The sequence below is a fragment of the Erpetoichthys calabaricus genome, chromosome 4, assembly GCF_900747795.2.
Source record: "Erpetoichthys calabaricus chromosome 4, fErpCal1.3, whole genome shotgun sequence".
NCBI lineage: Eukaryota > Metazoa > Chordata > Cladistia > Polypteriformes > Polypteridae > Erpetoichthys > Erpetoichthys calabaricus.
This window is the reverse complement of record NC_041397.2, coordinates 177,328,233-177,352,779: the sequence shown is the minus strand read 5'-3', so window position 1 is coordinate 177,352,779 and position 24,547 is coordinate 177,328,233. Positions and strand designations below refer to the sequence as shown.

Genomic DNA, 24,547 nt, shown 5'->3' with positions numbered 1-24,547 from the left:
TTATATCATAAAGAGTGAACTCTAAAATGTGTTTTGCTCACTACAACAAAAACTGGTGCAAGTAAAGACTAGTTTAGACATAAAGGAAAAACAAAGTTCTGTCCAACAAAAGTATACTTTACCGGACTATTAGGGTACAGGTCCACTAATTTATGAGAAAGGTAAAACAGTTCTGAAAGAGAAAACAAAATTATTTTTCAGATTAAAAATTTTGATGTAATAAAATGTACTACTTTTAGTTCTGCTTCCAAATTTGTAAACTACTGATGAAATTTATGAAATATTACAAGTTATACAGTCATATGAAAAAGTTTGGGAACTCCTCTCAGCCTGCATAATAATTTACTTCCAACAAAAAAAGATAACAGTGGTATGTTTTTCATTTCCTAGGAACCTCTGAATATTGGGGTGTTTTCCGAACAAAGATTTTTAGTGAAGCAGTATTTAGTTGTATGAAATGAAATCAAATGTGAAAAACTGGCTGTGTAAAAACTTGGGTCCCCTTGTAATTTTGCTGATTTGAATGCATGTAACTGCTCAATACTGATTACCTGCAACACCAAATTGGTTGGATTAGCTCATTAAGCCTTGAACTTCATAGACAGGTGTGTCCAATCATGAGAAAAGGTATTTAAGGTGGTCAATTGCAAGTTGTGCTTCCCATTGACTCTCCTCTGAAGAGTGACAGCATGAGATCCTCAAAGAAACTCTCAAAAGATCTGAAAACAAAGATTGTTCAGTATCACGGTTTAGGGGAAGGCGACAAAAAGCTATCTCGGAGGTTTAAACTGTCAGTTTCAACTGTAAGAAATGTAATCAGGAAATGGAAGGCCACAGGCACAGTTGCTGTTAAAGCCAGGTCTGGCAGGTCAAGAAAAATACAGGAGTGTCATATGCGCAGGATTGTGAGAATGGTTACAGACAACCCACAGATCACCTCCAAAGACGTGCAAGAACATCTTGCTGCATCGTTCTACAATTCAGCGCAATTTGCACAAAGAACATCTATATGGCAGGGTGATGAGAAAGAAGCCCTTTCTATACTTACGCCACAAACAGAATCGCTTGTTATATGCAAATGCTCATTTAGACAAGCCAGATTCATTTTGGAACAAAGTGCTTTGGACTGATGAGACAAAAATTGAGTTGTCTGGTCACAACAAAAAGCGCTTTGTCATGGCAGAAGAACAACACGCGCATTCCAAGAAAAACACCTGCTACCTACTGTCAAATTTGGTGGAGGTTCCATCATGCTGTGGGACTGTGTGGCTAGTTCAGAGACTGGGTCGAGGGTCGGATGAATTCAACCCAATATCAACAAATTCTTCAGGATAACGTTCAAGCATCAGTCACAAAGTTGAAGTTATGCAGGGGTTGGATATTCCAACAAGACAATGACCCAATAGTTGGAAATCTACAAAGGCATTCATGCAGAGGGAGAAGTACAATGTTCTGGAATGGCCGTCACAGTCCCCTGACTTGAATATCATCGAAAATCTATGGGATGATTTGAAGCAGGCTGGCAATGCTCGGCAGCCATCAAATTTAACTGAACTGGAGAGATTTTGTATGGAAGAATGGTCAAAAATACCTCCATCCAGTATCCAGACACTCATCAAAGGCTATAGGAGGTGTCTAGGGGCTCTTATGTTTGCAAAAGGAGGCTCAACTAAGTATTGACATAATATCTCTGTTGTGCCCAAATGTATGTACCTGTCTAATTGTTATGATGCATATTGCATATTTTCTGTTAATCCAATAAACTTAATGTCACTGCTGAAATACTACTGTTTCCATATGGCATGTCATATATTAAAAGGAAGTTGCTACTTTGAAAGTTCAGCCAATGATAAATAAAAATCCAAAGAATTAAGAGGGGTTCCCAAACTTATTCATAGGACTGTATATATTACAGTGAAAGACATACAAACCTTTCATGTGAGGCTCCTAGATACACAAGAACTTTTGCACAAGAGCCAACCAAAGCATTATGGAATTAAACTGTGGCTACATTGTACTAGATGAAGCACTTCTTAAAGGTTTGCTTTTCAGCCAATGAACATAATTGGACAGTGTTAATGAAGATATTTAACAATATGACTGCACAAAGTGACTTGTTAAAAATGCAAAAGAATATGATGTTAATGAAAGTATAAAATGAACTAGTGGGACTGGGGAAAGATGACAAAGAAATTAAGAGTTCTAGCAAGAAAACTGAGAATTTAATTTTTGGCAATGAAAATATTTTGAAAAACAGAAGAAAGTATGTTATGATTTTTCCTGGGATGGGGATTAATATCACACAATATAAGTAGCAGAAATGACTGTTAAAAATAATGCAATGAGCAAGGAATCATATAGTATTAAATATGGTGCTTTGCACAAACATTTGAAATGGGAAACCTAACTGTGTCTTTAATTTATAAACCTGCAAGAATGTAGAAGATGTAGGCAAACAATTGGAATTTGTTTTGTTACATATGAAAAATAAAGCTGAAACTCAAAATGAGGAGATACTGCTGGTTCTGTTGACAGTTCAATCACCCATCTTGGTGGTACTATCATACTTTACTATCTGCCACTGATGCTCTGCTAGTTTAAAATGTAAAATATAAAGTGAAGTCTGGAAACTCCGTACCGTTACCAAAACGATACTGAAGCAAATAAAAGATTACTTTTTATTTTACACAAAATGTAAAATGTTTTTCCAACTAGAAAAGGAACTGACAAAACTGAACACCAACTGTAGTTACAACAGTGGTGCATCTAATTATTTTAAATGTTTTAACAACCACAACCAGGCAGGGAAGAACAACATTGGTACATGTGCAGGGTATTGAAATCACTGGTGAAACATCTTATTCACTAATCAAATTTTCATGTACAGTCTGTCTCTTGTGTCAATGTTAAGGACCTGAACCACCCCAATCCTTCCCTCTTTCCATCTTTTCTCGTATTTGTGCGTGCCATTTCTTCTTGTACTCACACATGCTGATCTTGCACACTGCACTGTTACGCTCCTGCAGTTCCAGTATTGCATTCCAGCAAAATCTTTTTCTGTAGGTCAAAAGCTTTATAACTCCTCTAAGGCAGGTTCTCAGCCTTTATCTACCATACTCTCGTGCTTCTACCACTTTTCTCCTCTCTGCAAACTCCCCATTCCCGAGCTCACTGCAATACTTCATTTGCCTAACCTGCCAGACTGGTCATAACAATATGATTAGTATCGCAAATATTTAAACACAAGAATGTTTCAAAGAAATAAGTAAAATATACTTTGAAAATATTTCCTGACAACTTAAACTTAACACTGAAATTAAACACACTTCAAAATGTCATTGGGGTTAATAAATATTAGTACTGAAACAATGATATGACTTTTATAGAATCACAACGATTAAGATTAAACTAGACTGTGTCTGTTCATCAAGCAAGCTCAGGAAAGCTTTGTTTGTGAACCAGCACTGTGGCAAAATTCTGCTCATGTGAATCCATCAAAATACATTAACCTTAACATTTATTATTTTTAACTATCGCTTTCTAAAAACATGTATTAATGATCACTGTGGTAATATACACCTGGGTACTACCTAGTGAAATTTGTCTGATGCCTATACTTGTAGCACTGTCCTAGTAGTACTGGACAGTAGTCGCAATGAGAATGTAAGGCTGATAAATGAAAATGAAAGTAGCGTCACAGAAAGAATAAAAGTGTGCAATTTTAAGTACATTTTCATCTCCCAGATTATGGGAAAACCTTGTTTATAATATTAATTCTTGTCAGCATTTACATATTTTATATCAATATGCTAATACTCAGAGTAAAACATGACACTTTCAAGTTGACAGACTTGCTAAAACAAAAACTACATAGCTAATATTACTAATTAATATCAAATATAGTAATCCACCTTTTCTTTGAGCAGTTACTGCCTTACATGTCTAAAAAACCCAACAATGGGAAAAAGCAGCAACACAGTTAGTTCACTTACCATTTGCTTTGCTTAACTCAACTAGTGTTCCTATGTAAACAGGTAGACAATATGCATGAAAAGGGTCTTTTTCTATTACCCTAAAAAAACACAAAAAGAAAATTGTATAATTAGCTGGCTTACAAAATATGAATTTACTACAAGTACTTTGTGAAAACAAGTATACATGAAGAAAACACATTATCCTACATAAAATACCTGAAAATTCAATATAATTAATAGTTAACTTCTGAGTTAACTCATAACTCCTTTAGCTCCTAAAACTAAAATAATTCATTTGAAATGCTGAATCACTGACCAAGAGCTTATGTCTCCAGTTCAAAATGTGTCCCGGTTTGAAAGGGTTTCCAGGTTGTAAGGTACTTTAGTCTTACTGGAGGAGACTAATTTTAACAACATTTTGGCTAAAAATGCATGCATTTTGCATGCCTTGAGTATACGACTGGATGGCTTCATGTGGAGTATGAGTCACGAGTAACAGATTATTTTCATGGATGTTTTGATATTACTTGATGTTGTGTTCATTGTTGGTCACTACCCACTTAACATTTAAGCATAAACTTTGTTAGTTCTGCTATGAAATTCATTCATTTTTTTTCAGACATGACTACAAGCCACATGGGATAAATAACATTTAAAAAATATTTTGGGTTGAAGTACTCCTTTAATTAAACAAGTCTTTTATGTATGTAAACAACAAAAAAAAGCACAGAAATATGGAAATGATTTAGCTTCAGGTAAACATACAGTAAATTGACAGATTAAAACCAATTGATATTATATATTCATTTAAAGATTAAAATCTTGGAAATAAAAATTTCTGATAAAAATTTAATAAATCATTTAAATTTTGAGACTATCCATCTTTATTTTGGTACAATTTACTGACTCAACAGTACAGTTATTTGTTGAACAATCAAAATTATCTTTTTTTAGCTCTAAAACATATATTGTCAAAAAGCAATTTTGTTACTAAAAGAATCCTAAAGAAAGACTCTCTAGCCAAACATCCTAAATGTAAATAGGAGAAGAAATCACTTACATGGATGTTAATTTATAACACTTCTTAAAATCACAGTTATAATAATGCCTTTCTGCTAAAGAAACGACTACGTCCAAGTTGTCCTGAAGGCCATCAATTGCTTCTGGAATCACAATTTCACTTGGTTTGTTGTACTAACACAAGCAAAAAAAAAAAAAAAAAACCTGTAACTTCAAGATTGCAATTTATTCAATTTTTATAACTCACAATGTCACCACAATTAAAACAATGTACAATTAAAAGATAAATAATACAAACAACGCACAAATATATTCATAGATCTGCCTTGCAATAAGGGGACCACGATTCTCCTTGCAGGTGCTCCCCGCGTGGAATTTGCATGTTCATCACATGTATCTGTGGATTTCCTCTTGTTAATCCATTGTCCTCTCACAATTCAAAGACTAGTGTTGAAAATTTCGATTAAGGATCAATATGCTTTATTCTTAGTTTTAGTGCTATTAGCTATGAAAAGTCTAGGCCTAAGGCAGCTTTTAAAAGGACACCATTTATTTTAGTAGATGGGCCCCGGCCTGCCTGCCTGCCTTTTCACTTGCTTTGTTGTGAACTTCTGTGAGTCAAGGATGTTATACTCTTTGAAGAAGCAAGCAGGCAGATTTTGTTTTGAGAACGCAGGTGCTGAGCTTCAAACTGACAGAAGACTAAACAAACTACATGCAGGGCCTTTGCCTGTGTGAGTACTAGGAAAGCTCTCAAGCCAGAGAATAAACGCACAAGCACTTAAATGGCATTTATATATATATTACAACTCATCAATAGTTTGGGCATTAAAGTTAAAATAAAATGCACTATGACACTTAGTCTGAACAACATTGGGGCTTAAGAGTTGATTATTGAAGGTTAGGGACTTTTCCCTACACATGCCTGTGAAGTGAGCAATAGCTTGTCCTCTGTGCCGGTAAGTCAGACAACTGTCTCGCTGCGCACCACTACTTAACGCTGCCGCTGTCTATGTTTGCATGATTTTACATTAGCATGCAAATATATATATTTTAGATAAGCATTTAAGTTCACATGCCAATGCTTCTTTATATATCTTAATTATAATAAATAAAGTTACAACAGAACACATTAGTTACCTAAAAGAAATAAATTGTTAAAGGCTCCCTTCTTTCAAGCAGCCATGAAGCACTGTGTCATGGCTGTTCGCAGCTTACCAGTGAAGTTGCATGCTGCCGCTTACTGGCACATTTGCCTATTACAATATGTTAACCTTAGAGGGATGCTAATGCAACCAAGAAACCATTAATTGAATTATTAATTAGGCAGTCTGTTTTTCACATGTGGGTCCTCCTGATCCCAACTTAATTGTAAGAACAGATTATCCAAAAGGCCATCAAACTTTTTTTTTTTTTTACATTTTATTAATTTATTAAAAGCAAGTAACATTCCATACAAGGAATTAGTTCAAATCAACCCCCACATATGAGAAAAAGAGCTAGGCCAACAGACAGAGTAAAACTTTAACAGTATGTCCCCCAATTGAAATGCTTATTCTAAAATGTTAATTGATTAGATCCTGCCAGGTTTTAAAAAAAGTTTTGCAGATCCTCCAAGAGAGAATTTGATTTTTTCCAATTTCAAATAGTATATAACACTGACTTAAAAGAGGTGGATTAGGATTTTTCCAATTGAGAAAGATAAGTCTATGTGCCAATAGTGAAGTAAAGGCAATTACAGTTTGTCCTACTCCACTTTAAACCCACCTGTAATTACACCAAACATAGCTGTTAATGGATTAGAAGAGATTGTGACACTAAGGCTATCTGATAGGCATTTAAAGATTTTGGTCCAGAATAATGTAAATTTGGTACATGCCCAAAACATATGGCCCAGAGATGCTGGAGCTCGATTGCAACGTTCGAAGGTTGGATTTTGCTCTGGAAACATTTTGGATAATTTTAAACGAGACAAATGTGCTCAATAAAAGATTTTAAGTTGAATAATTGTATGCTTTGCGCATATGGAGCTAGAGTGAATTCCGTGCATGGCCACGTTCCACTCTTTTTCTAAAATTTTGAGTGAGAGAACCTTTTCCCACTGTACTCTGGGATCTTTGAAAGGAAGGGACTTTAAAATGTTTTTATATATTACTGAAATGCTGTCTGAGTCCTCAAGACTGATCAATATGCATTCCGGAATCAAAGTAGGGGGGAGGTGAGGAAAATTGGGCAGATTTTGTTTAGCAAAGTTTCTAATTTGGAGGTAATGAAAGAATTGTGTTGATGGAAAGTTAAATTTGGAGTGTAATTGTTCGTAGGATGCAAAGACATTACTTATGTACAAATCTCTAAGTGATTTAATCCTGTATGTTTGCCCAACATTAAAAACTGTACATCTGAGACAGTGGAAAAAGGTGGTTATCGTGCAGAGGTGCCACAGATAAAAGCTTCCCTACCTTGAAATATTTCCTACATTGGTTCCATATTCTGAGTGAATGAAGCACAATTGGGCTGTTACCATATTGACGATAACTCGTATTTACTGTGGAGTCTATGTGTGTTGATCCATTTATGTCAATGTGCAGGTTTTGACATCTTGTATATTTGCCACCCAGTAATAAAACAGTTAGGTAGAGCCATGCCACCTTCTACCTTAGGTCTTTGTAGGGTTGCCCTTTGGATGAGTGGATGTTTTGAATTCCAAATAAATTAGGTTATGATTGAATCTAACTTCTTAAAAAGTGATTTGTTAATGTATATTAGAATGTTTTGAAACAGAAAAAGCAGCTTAGGAAAGGTATTAATCTTGACAGTGTTAATTCTTCTAGCTAAAGTGAGGTACAACATCTATGCAAGTCTTGGTTAAGTTTTTCCATGCAGACAGCAAAATTTTGTTGATAAACAGCTTTATGTTCACTGATATTTACCCCTAGGTTTTTAAACTGATCTCCTATGATAAAAGGGAAGGTGTCCAATCTAATATTGTCTGCTAGAGAGTTTATTGGAAAGAGCACACTTTTATTCAAATTAATTTTGAGTCCAGAAATCTTTTAAAATTCTGTTAGTGCTGTTTGGACTGCACGCTCATTATTTTGGAGATCTGATATATATAATAACATATCATCTGTATATAGTGAAATTTTCTGTTCAAGTCCTTCTCTGATAATCCCCTTTATTTCATAAGCATTTCAAAAGTGAACTGCCAGTGGCACAATGGTTACTGTAAATAGCAGTGGTGACAGGAAGCATCCTTGTCTAGTACCACTTTCTAGTTTGAAGTAGTCTGAAATAATGTTGTTAATACAAACTGAAGCTTCTGAACTGGTATACAGTAGTTTTATCCATATGTTCAGACCAAACCCAAATTTCTCTAATGTAATGAAAAGGTAGTCCCGTTCAACCATATCAAATGAGTTTTCTACATTCAACGATTATATCATTGCCAGGGTGTTAGACTGTGTGGGTGAGTATATTACATTAAACAGGCGTTGAAGATTGGAAGCTAAGTGTCTGCCTTTAATAAATCCAATTTGTTCTTGTGATATTACAGAAGGAAGCACTTTCTCATCCCTTCTAGCTAGAACTTTGGAGGGTATCTTATTAGTATTCAGAAGTGAGATAGGGCTATATGATGCACATTGTAATAAGTCCTTATTTTTCTTAGGAAATGGTAATTAATGCATGGAGAAAAGTCTGAGGTATAAATTTATTGTCTAAAGCTTCTGTAAATGTTTTATAAAATTCTGCAGGGTAGCCATCACAGCCTGCTACTTTCTCACTCTGAAGTGAGTTTATAGCATCTAGTAACTGAAAGTGCCAGAGGTTTACACAATTCCTCTGCACTAAGAGTAACTAGTTGTGGCATCTGTAATGAAAGGAAAGGAAATTTGTTATGAGAAGATGTACTGGTAAACTGGTGTGAAGGGGGGGCATTTTGTAATAATAATTGCAATAAATTTGGGGTTCACAGAATGCTCAGGGCTCAATTGTGTTCTATGCTGTGCAATAAAGTCTACATTCTGACTGCCTTTCTGAAGACTCTGCTCATTTTGACTGATTATTAACTTTGATTATGATAATAATATTATCCATAACATTACCTATTTATGTGCAATAAAAATAAAACAAAATTAAGTGGTTTATAATCTATAGTGATTCAAACATTTTAGCATTTTTAGCATAATTCATAGTTATTACCTCACTTATTAGCTAACACAATTTCAGTTCAAAATATTTTATAGCAAAACCCATTAAAACACTGTTTTACAACAAAACAAAATCACACCTCATAGCAAGTCACTTACAATAGAAAATGGAATATTAAAAATAGTGGTTTATGCAATCTCTCATCTTTTATTTTAGATTACAGTAATCCCTCGCTATATCGCGCTTCGACTTTTGCGGCTTCACTCTATCGCAGATTTTATATGTAAGCATATTTAAATATATATCGCGGATTTTTGACTGGTTCATGGGTTTCAGTGGACAATGGGTCTTTTAATTTCTGGTACATGCTTCCTCAGTTGGTTTGCCCAGTTGATTTCATACAAGGGACGCTATTGGCAGATGGCTGAGAAGCTACCCAATCAGAGCACGTATTATGTATTAAATAAAACTCCTCAAATATATTGTGAGCACGGGGGCTGTTCGCACCCCTAGAGCAGGGGTCCCCAACCACCGGTCCGCGACCCACTACCGGGCCGCAGCCGACTGACAGCCGGGCCGCGAGAGAACTGCCGGCAACGGAGACTCACTCAGACTTTTCAGAACGCTTGGCGGACGGGGCTTTGCAGCGGTGCAGAGAGAGGAGAGAGTATTACAACAAAGTATTGTTACGGTCCCGATAGTTTCCCAATATGACATGAGTCTATAGAAATCGCGTTACTACGAAGTACATTCAGCAGATGCTTTCATTACAACGAAGTGACCTTGAAATGCCTGAATGAATCATCCACAGAGCAGTTAGATCTGTGGTCGCAGCTCAGATGTGCACGTTTGCACAACGATCCCCAAACAGAAACATTGTAAAAAAAAATTCTTTCTTCGAACTTTCCTCGTACTGTTTTTTTTTTTTGCGGTTTTTGTTTTCTGTGGTTTTCAGTGATACCTTTTGCTTATTGCTTGTCAACATTTGAAAAACATCCATTGGAATTTAATTCATTGTCACCCTCCTATAGAAATGGCAGACACGAAAAAAACGATAACAGTGTTAATGTTTGTGATGTGCAATCTGTTGGAATGGCAAATGCAAAGCATATGTCTTTGTTATATGCAAAAAAAAAGAAGAAAAATCTCGGGTTGCAAACATATGCGAACTGCTTAATAATAATAGAAATGTTATGTAAATTGTGTATAAAACTGCCCCCAACAACCCCCCCCCCCCACCCCCCCGGTCAGTGGAATAATTTGCATCTAATAAAGTGGTCCTTGCTGTCAAAAAGGCTGGGGACCACTGCCCTAGAGGATACGGCCGCTCCTCAAAAAACGCTAACAGACTACATTCACATTGCTCCCTTCCTTGCTGGGCTTACTTGTGGTTGCTTTGATGCGCGATATGCTTCCCACGTGGTGCTTCACATACTTAAAAGCACAAACAGCACCTATTGATTTTTCATTGTTTGCTTCTCTCTCTGACATTCTCTGCTCCTGACGCACACTCCTTTGAAAAGGAACCTATATGTTTGCATTCTTTTAATTGTGAGACGGAACTGTCATCTCTGTCTTGTCATGGAGCATGTTTAAGCTTTTGAAGAAGCAACCAATGTTTGTTTGTAGTGTTTGAATAAAGTTCCTGTCTCTTTACAACCTCCTGTGTTTGTGTGCAAATCTGTGACCCAAGCATGACAATATAAAAATAACCATATAAACATATGGTTTCTACTTCGCAGATTTTCACCTTTCGCGGGGGGTTCTGGAACGCAGCCCCCGTGATCGAGGAGGGATCACTGTATAACAACCAATTATAAACTACAACATTCTGTGCAAAAGTTTCTCATTATAAAGTGACACCACTGGTCTATAGTTCATGCAAGCAAGGAGATCAGTGAATTAATATTTTTGAGATCAGAGGTTAACATCTAAATGGATTCAACACCTTTAAAAATAAGCATTATCTCAAAGTGAGCATCTTATGCAAAACATGTTTTGTCTCCATTGCTAATCAAAAACAAACTGTCCATGGTTATTATAAAATCAATTCACAGGCTAATTCCTCATTTTCTGCAGACCATTGTCTATTTTATCATGTATACATCTAATATCAGATACAGTAACCCCTGGTTTTGCTTAACACTAGAAGTGACAGCCAACACCAATTGGTGGTAAGTTTTTAATTCATTTAATACATATTGCTGTAACTTTGAAATTCTGTTCGGAAAAAGTGATTGATGATATTTTTTTCTTTTTTTGTGAATAGGTCTCTACCCCTTCCGGCTTGCACTTGACTGCATTTTCAAATCCTTTTTACTTTTACAAAGATTCCTTTATCAAGGTTATTATTTGTTGCTATCAAAATGTGAAATGCTGTCTCTCTATCCCTTTCTCCTCCAGATAACTATTCAATAATCACAAAAAAATATCACTTATAATCACTTCACATGTTTGCCATATTAAATTGTGCCCCAAAGTCCAGCAATCTCTACAAATGTAAAATATATATCCTGCACCACTGGCGTTATACATTGGAATTAATGGCGCACAGGTACAGCCAGAAAACAAAAAAGTCTTAAAACTTACTAAATACGTCCATTATACAAGCCAAGACAGTTAGTGAATATTAAGCCGTGTCTTTCAATTACAGACACATATGTATGAAATTCACCTGTTTTAAAAGAAAACCAGCTGTCCTTGCTACCTCAACACTTGCCTTCCACGACAGCCTTTCACCCAGTGGGGAAGTGGCAACATCTTGAAAGGTAAAATCACGGTAAACTATTTGAATGACGTGGGTGGGTTTTCAACTTACTTCCGTATTTATGGGAAAACTTACATAAGCAAATAGAAAATGTATCCTTTTCTCGAGTAAAACAGTACCAGGAAAATAAGATAAAATGATATCTAGATTCTTTTTGTTGTCAAATTCATTTGTATAAACTAGCAAGCCCCATGTCTCACCATGATTCTTTCAATGCTAATCAGAAAATGGATGTGATGTACTCACTACAGTATTATTATCAACAAATTAAATAAATAAATAATTGGGCCGGCAATTTTTTTCTGTAACTTCACCAGATTTCATTAAAATCAGTTAATTTTTAGATTTCAGGTACTGTATTTTGTTTTCCTATTGTAGGAGTTGTTTTACCCATGAATAACGAAGTATCAAAATGTCTTTTTCTTAATAAATACATACTTCCCCAGATGTACAATTCTGCCAAATTCCAGCTTTGTAACTAAACATGAAAGTCTTTTTGTTAATGAGTGAGTCATTAAGTCAACTTTGCATTTTATATAATACAGATTCATTAATCAGTATTACTACCCACCACGCCATAGGAGCAAGAAACAGAGAACAGGGAGATTTGAGAGTGATTGAAAATTATAGTAAGCTGCAACAGAATTATGAAAGTAAGGTGAACACTTTCTTTCTCTTTTTATGTGTTAAAAAGCATTTTTGGAAGTGAGCAGTCACTTGCTAACATACTTTACTAGCAACACCAAAGCATTCAAAGCTGCACCAGTATACATTTAAATAATATTTAAACAGTTATCTACTTGACATGTAATTTAGAATTTATTACGCACTACCAATTTGCACTAAAATCAATGTTAGTGTCAGCTCAATTACAAGTATGGTCTGGTTAATTATTTTAACATGATGCTGTTTAATATTTATTGAGTATGTATTGCTTATTATTTATTCTTTGTTTAGTATTTAGTGTTTGATGGAAAATGTCATTGCATAATTTTTAAGATTAAATTCTGTGTTTTATCTTCTTAACATCATCTATACTATAAATTGTTGCACACTTTATACACAAATTACTTATTGATGACTAAAGCAATACAAATTTTTGCAAGCCTAGCTGGCAATGGACAAGAGATACCAGCACAACATAAAAGTCCAGGAAAACATTGAGATCCACTAAAGTTTCAGCATCTGTTAACCATTCATTTGCTGTCATGGTGGTTATAATTTAATCTAGAAAATGTTCCAACAAATGAACTGTAATGACAAATGCTGCAAACATATCTCAATACTACACCATATTATTCTCCTGCCATTATGTGAGAAAATTTGCTAACGTTGTTTTTGTCCTAATTTTCTTATGATTAATTAGCAACAACTTGCCTTTATGCACCATTATGCAAGCTTCTGTATGACTGCATTGATTTGCGTGATGATCTTTCAGACTTGAAGTTTGTACTTGGGAAATGTCTTCTTCTCCTTCTTCAAAAATGAAAACATATGGTTGAGGATGTAAATAGAAACTTTATAGAATGCTAGTGATACAGAATATGAAGACCCTGAGTGATCATCTGACTGCATTGGGAACTACATATTTGCTGAAGGACTTAATGTTACACTTGATTTGTAAGTACTTCTAAAAGTATAACTTTAAAGAGTCTCAGTGTGTAGATTTACAGTTCAAGCATCATGGATTCAGTTATCACACCCGAAGATGTCTGCTGCACATTATCCCTATGTTAGTTTTCTAAGCAGTGCTCTTCCAATTTAAAGTACCAGTATTGTTTGTTAGCATAACGGTGAGTACTGTTAATGCTGTAACTGCACAACTTGAAACTTGAAAATCACTGTATCACACCACTCACGTAGCAATGACACAAGACACACACACACACACACACACACAAAAAGCCATTTCACCTACTGACTTGTTCACAGTATACCCAAACCCCTTTTCACCCCTACCCCATACAACCAAAGGGAACGACTACATCATTTTTTATTTTTGCGTGGTAATTTAAAGTCAATCTTTAACCACTTGTGCCCTAAGGGTTTTTTGCCATTATCGCTAGTCACACATATATACACCTAAACCATAAACACTAGGGTGTTATAATATGTGTTAAGTTTAATGTCCCTGTTCTCTGTGCCCACTGTTATGGACTCATTCATACAGGCAGACCAAGTATGGTACACAGGGGCATGGCATCAACATTTAGAATTGCCGAGCCAAGCACAGGACTAGAGACCCAAAGACAACTGGACAATTGAATAGTCAACCTAAAGACAGACTAGTATATTTCTGTCTTCTGTCAGTACACCATCCTTCTTTTTCTTGTTGGGAGAATGAGAACTGTATGTAGGCATTGTGCTATTCCTGTACTTTTGAAGGTGGGATTTGAGCCCTTTCCTGTCCTTGTTTGGATCCAGAGCCAAGAGCCTGCACATGGAGCGACCAGAATATAAGGATGGACCTACGGCCAACGCTTTGAAGCTGCCGGGCGGAAGAGTATGTCTTCCGTCCGAGGCCGGGCAGAAGATTATGTCTTCTGTTCGGTTAAAATCCTTTCAGTGTGGCGACAAAAGATGGCAGATGGTGTAGGTCAAGTCTCCCACATGCTTGATATATCTGTCATAAGCTTCCCATTTGTAATACCGCGTGAACCTGTCAATAAAGAGCTAGATTATCCTTTTTACTTCTCGTGTAATCTTGTAACCGTCTTATTGCATGCTGGAGGGGATAATACCTTTTTTATTAATAATTATTTAAATTCAGGTTAATTAAAACGCCGCAATTGAAAAGAACACATTTCCAGAGAGCTAATGCCTCTTAAGGAAACATAGGGGCAATAAATATAAGTGTCCAGTCAACCTAAACAGCACATTTTTGGCATGCGATTTGAAAACATGCATACTGAAAACAAAGGAATGCTTTGTCTGATCAATTAAGGAAAGATAGGGGTTCCCACGTGAAACTACAAGTGGTGGCAGCTTTGAGTGAGAACATTTGACCAAAGAGCGGGTACCATGGAAGTTCAGGCAGCATAATTCAATGACATTTGAAAAGTCCCTACGTGAAACTTTGTGCAGCTGTGCAATGCAGGACAAGTACATTCTATCGAAGGGGGTCCACCGTGAAAGTTCACATATTGTGATTAAGTGAAATTCAATTAAAGAAGGCAAGTATATATCTTGCAGAGCTACTGGATCCAAGAAGGGGGAACCCCACATAAAACTGCAAGCGGCAGGCTGTTACAGCACAGGTCAATTCAATCAGTGGGAGTTGATACATTGCCAGGTGCTCTAAGTTGAAACTAGAACCAGAAGAGTGCTGCTCACAGAACAAACACTGGGAGAACGTGCAGCAGACAGGTATGGAATTTGAACTCTTGACACTTAAAATATAAAACTGCATACTGTGACACTTCAAAGTTATACTATGAGCAACACTTACAAATCAAGAATTGAATTGATTCCTTCAGCAAATGCATCATCACTATATATATTTATATATACATATATATATATATATATATATATATATATATATATATATAAAAAATACATCCAACATCTGTCTGTCTGCTTTTCACGAGAGAACTACTTAACAGATTTAGATTGGGTTTTATTTGCACTTTACTTTATTTATACTTGCTTGAAGATTCCGGTTGATTTTGCAACTTCTCTCTTCTCACTTAGAATCATAGTTTGCTTGCAGGAGCGATGTATTTGTGCTTATCCGAGACAGGGGCTGTGGGCCGAGGGAAGGGAAAAACATGACGTCAGGAGTGTGAAGTCGGTCTACCTCTGTGTTTTGGAGTGTACCTTGCCTCCAGTTAGCAAGTGATACCTTTTTGTTTATTGATTTTTGTCCTGTTTCACTACTACACAGGCGGAGCCGCAGGGGACGGCTAGTTCTCAATAAAGTCAAAACAGTGATTAGAATCTGATTCAGGGTCTTCATATTCCATATCACTAGCATTCTATAACTTTTGTTGGACTTCTACAGCAGTATGTTTCCTTTTTTTGAGAATACATTTCCCTAGTACAAACTTCAAGTCTTACTGAGCAACAAACGAACAATTAATGAGAACAATTAATCTCACAGAAACTTTGCATATCTGTGTATATGACTGTGCATTAATTACACATACAATTTATTTCATGCCTTTTCTGCACAAGCTGTTACATTTAGAATCAATGTCCAATCATAAACAAAATTGTCAGAATGCTCTGAAACTCAGCTATCAAACGATAATAAGCATGTCACTGTGCGTGGCTCAATATACATGGGATCTCTGATAAAAGTAGATTCTCTCATCCGTGATGTGCTGCTTGTGTCCGCATATATGTGTTCAAATCACATATTTTACAACTGAAATAGAGCAGGCAGGAAATTTATAATTTGTAAGAAGACACCCCCGAGTATGTAAAAATAACATTATTGCTATTAATTGACTAGTGGGTTTATTGCGACATACATAAACAACCTGGAAATATGGCCCACTGATGGGTCACATCATGCATAAGTGGCTACAAACGAGATTATTTTTATTTTATTTTTTAATTATGTTTGTTAATTCTCTTGTGCATCCCAAACCAAAGTACATCCATGGACTTTAGTTAGAAAATCATTGGGTTTGATTAAAAAAAAAAAAGTCTCAGGAATATACTAATACTGGGCTTGATATACCATTTAAATGATCCTAAATTTGATTGTGACTTTTGCAGATTTATTTCTTTATTTATTTTACCTTTTTTAGCTTACTCTCAAATAGGAACAGGAGTAATTCTTGCTCTTCTTCTGTACATTGCTGAGAAAAGGGCAAAGAACCAAGAAAATCTTTTTCTGAAGAAATATGCAGAGAGAGAAAATATCAATTCAGAATTTGAAAAATCAAATATAACAGTTTTATGCTTTTTAGAAGTAGCAAGTATACACAGGGAAAAGTACAGTTTTATCATAAATCAACTAACACTATAAAATTATTATCTCTTACTCCAGCACACAAAACAACAAAAGAGTCACAGCCTTAAAAATAGACAGATACACATACTAAATTAATGTGGTAAAGTTCAAATAATCCCTGTAATTTATGAAAATGCTTGAAATGATTTACTAGTTGTTCCAAGTGGAAGAGGTTTTAAACTTAAAAAAGATGTAATGCTACATATGATTTCAAATACTGTTTACTTAAAAATTCTATAATAATTATTTTGAAAATTATACTGCATGAGTGTATGTTAGACCTGGGTTTCATATCCTTCTGGCTTCATTTATTATGTCTAAATTAATAAAAAATTATAGTAATCACTGTATTAAAAACAAATAAAATATGCTTAAGTACAGGACTTATTTGAAGGGGTCAATAATACTGGAAGCTGAGCCCTTTCTACATTTTCAAATCTACTTACTCAATTCAGACTCTTGAAGGGCTGAAACTATTATGGTAGCACTGGAAGCAAGAATGCAACCAACCCCGGAAGGATGGCAATTCAAGCCCTCACTCCAAACTGCCAATTTAGACTAGACTAACAAAATTACTATACACTTTGAGAGGTGGGAGAAGTCCAAAGCACAAATGAAAACATGCACAAACACAACAGTGAGAGTGCCTAAGCTGGGCTATGGCAAGATGACTGTGGAGCTTTGAGGAAGTGGTATTAACCACTTTGTCAAAGAACTGTGTACTGCAGAATATACTTATATTTGCAAACTAAGAAATCATAGCAGTTTCAGTAAGGTAAGCATGTATTGGGCCAGAAAAGAGGAATCAACCATGATTAAGTAGATAGAGCCACCTGATGATCATAATCAATCCATCACTTCTCCTATTTTCCCAACTGCTAACTGAAGTGCATGGTTAGGAAAAAAAAATATGACATTTCTCTAGCAACAGCCTTTAGATCCATCTTAGAAAGTTTCTAGACATTCCCTGGTGCAAGAGGCACATCCTTCAATGGATGCTAGGTCTACAATGGTTCACTCCAAGTAACTCATATGGAGCAGATGGCAACTTTATCAAACAGTCATACCACCTATACTCAATGCTCTCACAGAGACAATTAAAATACTGTAAAGGTTTCCCTAACTGGTAAACTGCTCACTATGTCCAGGGAAGTATATTCACACACAAGTGCAAACAATGCCCATACTTATGATAATGAGTAAAGAACTGGCATGTTTATTAAATGGCATGTAGATTAACAGGTAAAAATAGAACTTCATTTTGAAAATCCTTTTATAACCTGAAAAATACAGACAAATTTTACATTATAAAATACAGTATATACTAGTCAGTGAGTCTTATGCCCTAAGCAATCATTAAGTTTCTGTACAGTACATACAGCTTTACTGATACCTTTATTTATTAGTAAATGTGTTCAGACTGATCAGAATATTAGGGTTGCTGATAAAAAAAAAAAAAACTCTACAGCAGGTGTAAATAAAATGTTTACTTGTTTTTAATTAACACAGGTCCCTTACAAAAACATCAGCAGTAATACGTTATAAAACAGATGCTTTTAAAATGTTTATGGTAAGGGTTTGTGCAGTATAACTGGCAGGTTTAGAGCACAGTATATAGTTCTGTTAACAGTACCTCAATAGCTTTAGCTGGGATGTATGTGCTACTTTCAGTGTGCTTTAGATGCCAAATCCCAGTCTTATCATTGATGGTTTTCATTAGTAAGATGGATACAGACTAAACCGCATGGCTTTGATATTTTATGAAGTATTACTCGTGAAAACTTAAGATAATTTAATAAAAACTGTTTACCACATCAATGGGGAAAGAGCTCACTTTACTATCACCGCAGACATCAAAAAGGCAACTTCATTTGTAATATAATTATGACTTAGGGCACTTAAAAAAGAACAACAATGGTCATTGTAGAAATCACATATAATGCTTTTAAAACTACTAGATCTAACAAAAGAGTAGGTGTCACTGAATTTTACTTGTAAATTTATTTTATTTTTTACATTTAAGGCATTTATTTATAAAATAAAACTTTTAAAAATGAGGTGGGTCATTCTAATAATAACTCGCTGTATTATAACAACACAGGAAAGCAACTGCTCTATGACATTGTGCTCTTAAAAAAGTTATCACCCAGCATTTGAATAATTGTTTACATTTGCAATGTATTACTCTAACCTACCTTCTTGGGCAGTCAGCATGTGGTGAGATGTTAAAAGGTCAAATGCTTCAAAGCAATATACATCAAGCTTCAAGGCCTCTTTGTAACTGGACGTTGCCAAGGGTCTGTTATCCATGGCTTCATAGATTTTACCACGTAAAAGGCAAATAGAGCTCTTGATCTGAGAGAAGGCATTGCAGGGAGTCAAATACAGTCTCATTGCAAATAAACACATTCAATAACAAGAGTTCATAAAAAAGTGTATTTAGTTTGGTAACAGTGATCAATGAATGCTGAAACAGAAATCCACGTACAACAAATAGGAACACAGAAATACAAACATGTTGGGACTTTTAGGATTTTAGAAAACCAATGAAATTAATAGTTCCAAGGCCAAGGTACATTAAAATGAAAAAATAACTATATAGGCTACGATGCATTACCATGGAAGATTTATCAAACTTTTTGCTGTAAGAGAAGCTATATGTATATGTATGTATAGCTATATATACTGTATATATGTGGCTAGGGAAAAAGCATTACAATCAATGGTTATTGGCTAGAAGGGTAATATCACACGACGAAGGCATTTTAACTTAAGAATATTTAGTACATATGTATTGCTAATATTTTATTTAATTTTGAAAGATTAATATGGTATCGTGTTTCTTGCAGTGACTGAATGTTGCATTATATTCAACAACACACAAATAACAAAGCCAAATAAATTCATTGGCATTAAAAACAAATGCAGTATAAATATAGTTTCTTTTTTTTATTTGCCTTATTTCCTAAACTTTTTACTACAACTCAATATGTAAATATAGCATGCTTCACATTTAAAACATATGAACAGAAAATTAACTATTTCCAATTCAGGGTTGTGGGAAGACAGAGTGGGTTTACATATTTCAGCAGTATAAGGCAAGAACCAACTTTGAGCACTGCAACAATTCATCACAAACACCCATACAGATTCACTTGTATCTACAGTGATCCCTCACTATATCGCGCTTCGTCTTTCGCAGCTTCACTCCATCGCGGATTTTAAATGTAAGCATATGTGAATATATATCGTGGATTTTTCACTGCTTCGTGGATGTCTGCAGTCTACAGTATGTGTGCTTCCTCAGTTGATTTGCCCATTTAAATTCAAACAAGGGACGCATTTGAATTCAAACAAGGGACGCTATTGGCGGATGGCTGAGAAGCTACCCAAGCAGAGCACGCGGTTAAGCTCCTGGGTGCTGTGCTAACTCTCGAGCGTCTCGCGACCATTCTACGAATGGTAAAAGATCTCCAGACTTCAGCTGAAGAATGGGACCCGCAAATGATTCATTCTTTGCAATTTGAAAATGCTCTTGACGGCGCCACGGAAGTGTATAGGAACCTCTTTACACAAATGAAAAAGCAGCGCCAGCAACTGACCATCACGATGTTCCTTACACGCAAAACACTGCCTAGTATGCCTTCAGTGGAAGAAGACGACGGCGGTGCTACACAGTCGCCTGAAGAGGCTCCTTTAGAACAGCTGTGACAGTGCAGTAAATGTCATCGTTATCTGACAAGTTGGTGAGTACCCAAAACTATTTTTCTACGTACTTAGTACATGTATGTACGTTTATTGTAACTGTGCACATATTTTATACAATTTTTTCCTTGCATTGTTGGTATATATTGCCGGTGGCCTGTCTATCGTAATGGCTGTAACAAATGTGATATCGGAGACGCTCTACAGTATCTTTAAAATAACATTTTGGTTTTATGTACACCATTTACATGTTATAGATTTTTCACGTATTTTTAAATTACCTACTCAATTACAATATGTTTAAAACTGTATTACGTAGTAAATAAAACTCAATGATATACGATACGTATGTTTGTGAGTAGTATATAAACTGTGTTTACATACATAATTTCAACAAATCTTACCTAATAAGTAAGAGAATATAAAGGGTTTATGCTGTATAACTGTACAGGGAATATTTATAAACCATGTGGGAGAGTTTATAAGGACTTAAAATATATAAAAATAACCATATAAACATATGGTTTCTACTTCGCGGATTTTCTTATTTCGCGGGTGGCTCTGGAACGCAACCCCCCCAATGGAGGAGGGATTACTGTACTCCATTGCAATACATAACAGCACCTGCCTAACAGGGGCAAAATCGTTGCTAGGCTTGAGAACATTAGTTTAACTCAATAACTGAATGGCATACAGAATTTCTATGGGAATATTTATTTGAAAATCCATACTACACCTATGAAAAATGTTGGATATCACAACAGATAGCTGAATGTAAAGTTGACTTCACAACATTGGAAAGAAAGACGGAGTTTGGTGGCTAAGTGGTATGTTACCACTGCATTTTACATCATGAATACCTGTGTGTAAATTTACCTATGTGAATTCTATCTGAACTATATCATCAATAGTGATGAGCAAACCCACAGAATTTGCTTTGCTACGAGTTTGGAGATATCACAGAAATGTTCAGGAACTTCACCAAACTCAGCAAAATGCATTGAAAACTGAACAAGTTTTAGCTGATTATAATGGTGCAATGGTCTTTAGAGGATCCCTGAGGGCCAGGGAAGTGTCTGCCAACTATGCTAGACTGATTATTGTAGCCAAAAATGTCAGAGCTGTAAAACAGCAGTGCTAACCACTGCACCACCATGCTACACAAACAATAAAAAAGGCAGACGGGGAAAAAAAACTTCATAAACAAAAATGGCCACAAACTACCAATAAGCCAGCCACAGTATGAATTTCCAGGAAGATTACTGGCGAAGTCAGCATATTTGCAGCAAAAATGCTTTAGCGAATTTTGCTAATCAACACTAATCATTAACAACAAGCAACATGGCTTAACCACAGAGAAGTACTAAAAGGAGTCTTTTAAACTCAGTACAAATTAATCCATATATACTGCTAATACCTCATAACTGCACTGGGTGCTGCCTGAAGATAAAACAAAACATAACAGCCAAAAATGCTTCAGACCAGAGATGAAAAAATAAATTACATAGTAATAATCATTAAGAAAGCAGATGGGGAAAATGCAGCAGTTAGAACAGTAATGAGGTTACATAAAGTTTCCATATTTGATTCATATTGTGTGTGCTTTCTGGTGCTCAGCCAAAACACTGTTTACAAAAGCTAGCTAAATGAGGTCAAAACATCTAATCATATATACTACAGGAAAGAAAGGAACAAAATGGGGAAAGGAATAACAACCAGCATTTTCTTTTGATATAAATTTAAATTCCATAAATGTAATGCCCCCGTTCTGATTATTATTAGAAGGTTTGCTTCATCATTGCTAAAAAAGGAAACTCTAATCTTTTAGCAAAGTGAATGCTTTGCTACAAAGAACATTTCTTTTGGTGTGGGCAGTGCCAGTGGCTCTAAAATGGAGCAGGCAGATGAGAATGTGCATTCTGTAAAATAAACAAATAACCAATTTTCTTAAGAGCTCCAGTAAAAATGTTTCATTTGATTACAATGGGAAATACATTAAAAACTACACCATATTTATCAGTTCAATTTGCTTTACTAAAATAACTATTACGACCTTAACTGTTTGTAAGACAAGGACTTGGGTCCATTTTATGTGTCATTTTTTTTACTTCTACATACTATTTACATACATGGTACTATTTATTATACACTATTGTTTGCAGTTACTTTACTGTAATAGTAACATTTAAAACAAATGAGTATTTTATCCTGTTTTGATAACAGTTGAAGGTCACAGAGCTTGATAAATAGGCTGATGAAGGTTTCCTTTACTATAAATTTAGTTCCTTAATTAACTGGTATGGATATGTGCACAGAAGAAATGCTGGGTATGTTGGGAAAATGATGCTAAGAATAGTGCTGCCAGGTAAGAGGAAAAGAGGAAGGCCTAGGAGAAGGTTTATGGATGTGATGAGAGACATGCAGGTGATGGGTGTAATAGAGCAAGATGCAGAAGACAGGAAGATATGGAATAAGATGATCTCCTCTGGCAAACCCTAACAGGAACAGCCAAAAGAGGAAGAAGAACAATTATGAAGAAGAATGTCCTCAGTACTATGACTGTTATTTAGAAGATGCCCTTACTCAATAAGTCTTGTATATATGTTCACCAGTCACTTTATTAGGTAAACCTTGCTAGTAGTACCAGGTTGGACTCCCTTTTGCCTTCAGAACTGCCATAATACTTCATGGCATAGATTCAACAAGGCACTGGAAACATTCCTCAGGGATTTTGGTCCATATTGACATAAAGCATCACAAAGTTGCTGAAGATTTGTAGGCTGCACATTCATGATGCAAACCTCCCACTCCACCACATTCCAAAGGTGCTTTATTGGATTGAGATCTGGTGACTGTGGAGACCATTTGAGTACACAGAAGTCTTTGTCATGTTCCAGAAACCAGTTTAAAATGACTTGAGCTTTGTGACATGGTACATTATTCTGCTGGAAGTAGCCACCAGAAGATGGGTACACTATGATCATAATGGGATGGACACGGTCAGCAGCAATACTCAGGTAGGCTGTGGCTTTTAAATGATGCTCAATTGGTTCTAAGGGGCCCAAAGTGTGCCAGTGAAATATCCCGCACACCATTACACTACCACCACCAGCCTGAACCATTGATACAAGGCAGGATGGATCCATGCTTTCATGTTCTTTATTCCAAATTCTGACCCTACCATCTGAATGTCACAGCAGAAATCGAGACTCATTATACCAGGCAACATTTTTCCAATCTTCTATTGTCCAATTTTGGTGAGCCTGTGCAAACTGTAGCCTCGGTTGCCTGTTCTTTGCTGACAGGAGTGGCATCCGGTGTGGTCTCCTGCTGCTGTAGCCCATCTGTTTCAAAGTTCGAAATGTGTATTCAGAGATTCTCTTCCACATACCTCGGTTGTAACAAGTTTGTCTGAGTTTCTGTTGCCTTTCTATCAGCTCAATCCAGTCTGGACATTCTCCTCTCAACTCTGGCATCAACAAAATACTTTTGCCCAGAGAACTGCAGCTCACTGGATATTTTCCCTTTTTGGACCATCCTTTGTAAACCCACGGTTGTGCATGAAAATCCCAGTAGATCACCAGTTTCTGAAATACAGTAATCCCTCACTTATCGCGGGAGATAGGTTCCAAGGCCGACCGCGATAACTGAATTTCCGCGAAATAGGGACACTATATTTATTTAATTATTTAACGTGTATTTGGACGTTTTTAAACCCTCCCTGTATTGTTTACAACCCACCATTTACTCTATTAAAAACAGGGACAACTGCTAAGCAATATGAAATCGGTAGATAAGTTTACACTTACTGTATAGCGAAGTACACGTAGCAGCTTGTAGGCGGTCATGACGTCGTTGACCTTGTTGCAAAGATTCCTAAAGCAGATTCCATCCAGACTACTGCCTTATCACGTCCACTTGCAACTCGTTTTGCACCCTGGTTAAAGGACACTGCGGCCATAGATCTTA

The 24,547-nt window shown here is 35.9% G+C and overlaps 1 protein-coding gene across 1 annotated transcript in view; it reads right to left on the bottom strand.

The window, feature by feature from the left end:
- The window catches only part of cdc16 (cell division cycle 16 homolog (S. cerevisiae)), a 113,244-nt gene that overhangs the window by 51,059 nt on the left and 37,638 nt on the right, over nt 1-24,547 (bottom strand). Inside the window, exons 6-10 of the mRNA XM_028799977.2 lie at nt 19,069-19,228; nt 16,659-16,753; nt 5,035-5,168; nt 3,993-4,072; nt 123-172 (exon numbers count right to left, since the gene is read on the bottom strand). Of these exons, the coding sequence (XP_028655810.1) occupies nt 123-172; nt 3,993-4,072; nt 5,035-5,168; nt 16,659-16,753; nt 19,069-19,228 (519 nt within the window). The remainder of the gene's footprint in view (nt 1-122; nt 173-3,992; nt 4,073-5,034; nt 5,169-16,658; nt 16,754-19,068; nt 19,229-24,547) is intronic.